Here is a 1,496-nt window from a genome sequence, read left to right as displayed (position 1 = left end):
TTTTTTTTTTTTTTTTTTTTTTTTTGTATATTACATATAAACAATTAAACAAAAAAAAAATAAAATAATAAAATAAATATATAAATATATATATATATATATATATATATATATATATATATATATATATTGTATTATTATGTAAAAAAATATATTTTTTATTATTAACAATCTCTATAATAGAAAATAAGAAAAAAAGTTATCAAATCCTGTCTTCATAAAACCAGCCACTTTTAAATTACGACATTTTTCTTTTCTCATAAGTCCTTTATACAATTTAACCATATATTTCTATTAACATTTCAATATTATAATTCTTCTAAACTTTTCATGTATGCATTAACATCTATAAAATTTATATACAAATATTAATTTACATACACATATAACTACATTTATTACAAATAAAAGAACATATATATATATATATATATATATATATATATATATATATATATTGTGCACGCAATAATATATCCAAATTCCTTCTTTACAGTTTAAAAGGTTATATAAAAAGACAAATATATACTGTACAGATTTATATTGCCACTTATATTTACGTAAAAATTATAATATCCCATAAAGCACTTATATTTTGATTAATTCATAATAGGTTTATTTTAAGATATTTCATATTACCTTTAATAATAAGATATTGTAATGGATTCGGCAAAAGAGCTTGTAAAGGTTCAAAAGCTAAAGTAACAATATCCCTAAAAATAAATAAATATATAAATATATATATATATATATATATATATATATATATATATATATATATATATATATATTATCATTTATTTATACATATTAAACAGTTACAACATAATATTTTATACATAAATATATTTTTTTTTTTTCTAGTTTGACAATATATATACATACTGTATTCTCTTCTTATGAACTTTTAATAATTTTTGCTTATCGTTCATAAATTCTTCTTCGTCAACTTTTCTATTCATTTCCTCAACCCTCATTAAAGAATCTAAAGCTTCAAGGACTTCCTGTGTGTCTTCAACAGGTGCCTTTAATATAAAATCAAAAAAATTAAAACAAAATTTATTCTTTTATATATATATATATATATATATATAATGATATAGATACGTTTCCCTTTTATATTTTTACATGTATGTTTATCTTAAAATCTTCGTCCCCCTCCAACATTTTTTTTAACTTGGAACGATTGGCCTAAGTAATAACCATATATTATTAAAAATAAAAATATATGAGTTTTACAATTCATCATGATAACTTAGAATGTGTTTCATTTTAATAATGATATAAAGTATAAAATTTATTCTTTTCATATATAAATATTTTATTATTTCTCATACTGGACCTATTGGAATCATTTTCTCATTTAAAACAAAAATATTCTCAACCAGACACCAAATAAATAAACAAATACAGAACATTGAATAATTCATTTTGCTAATTTATACAAAAACTTTCAACAAAAAAAAAAAAAAAAAAAAAAAAAAAAAAAAAAAAAA

The 1,496-nt window shown here is 17.7% G+C and overlaps 1 protein-coding gene across 1 annotated transcript; it reads right to left on the bottom strand.

Annotated features, from left to right (window-relative positions):
* Positions 1-308: 308 nt before the first annotated feature.
* On the bottom strand, positions 309-1,430 carry PRSY57_0628600 (secreted ookinete protein, putative; the record flags this gene model as incomplete). The annotated part of the gene is made up of 5 exons (XM_012906659.2): positions 309-346; positions 640-713; positions 886-1,025; positions 1,129-1,191; positions 1,338-1,430. 5 exons carry the CDS (start codon positions 1,428-1,430, stop codon positions 309-311), a joined length of 408 nt encoding a protein of 135 aa, XP_012762113.1.
* Between the last annotated feature and the right edge of the window lie 66 nt (positions 1,431-1,496).

Source organism: Plasmodium reichenowi, chromosome 6, assembly GCF_001601855.1.
Source record: "Plasmodium reichenowi strain SY57 chromosome 6, whole genome shotgun sequence".
Classification (NCBI taxonomy): Eukaryota; Apicomplexa; class Aconoidasida; order Haemosporida; family Plasmodiidae; genus Plasmodium; species Plasmodium reichenowi.
Note: the sequence above shows the minus strand (reverse complement) of the source record. Positions and strands in the feature narration are given on the sequence as shown.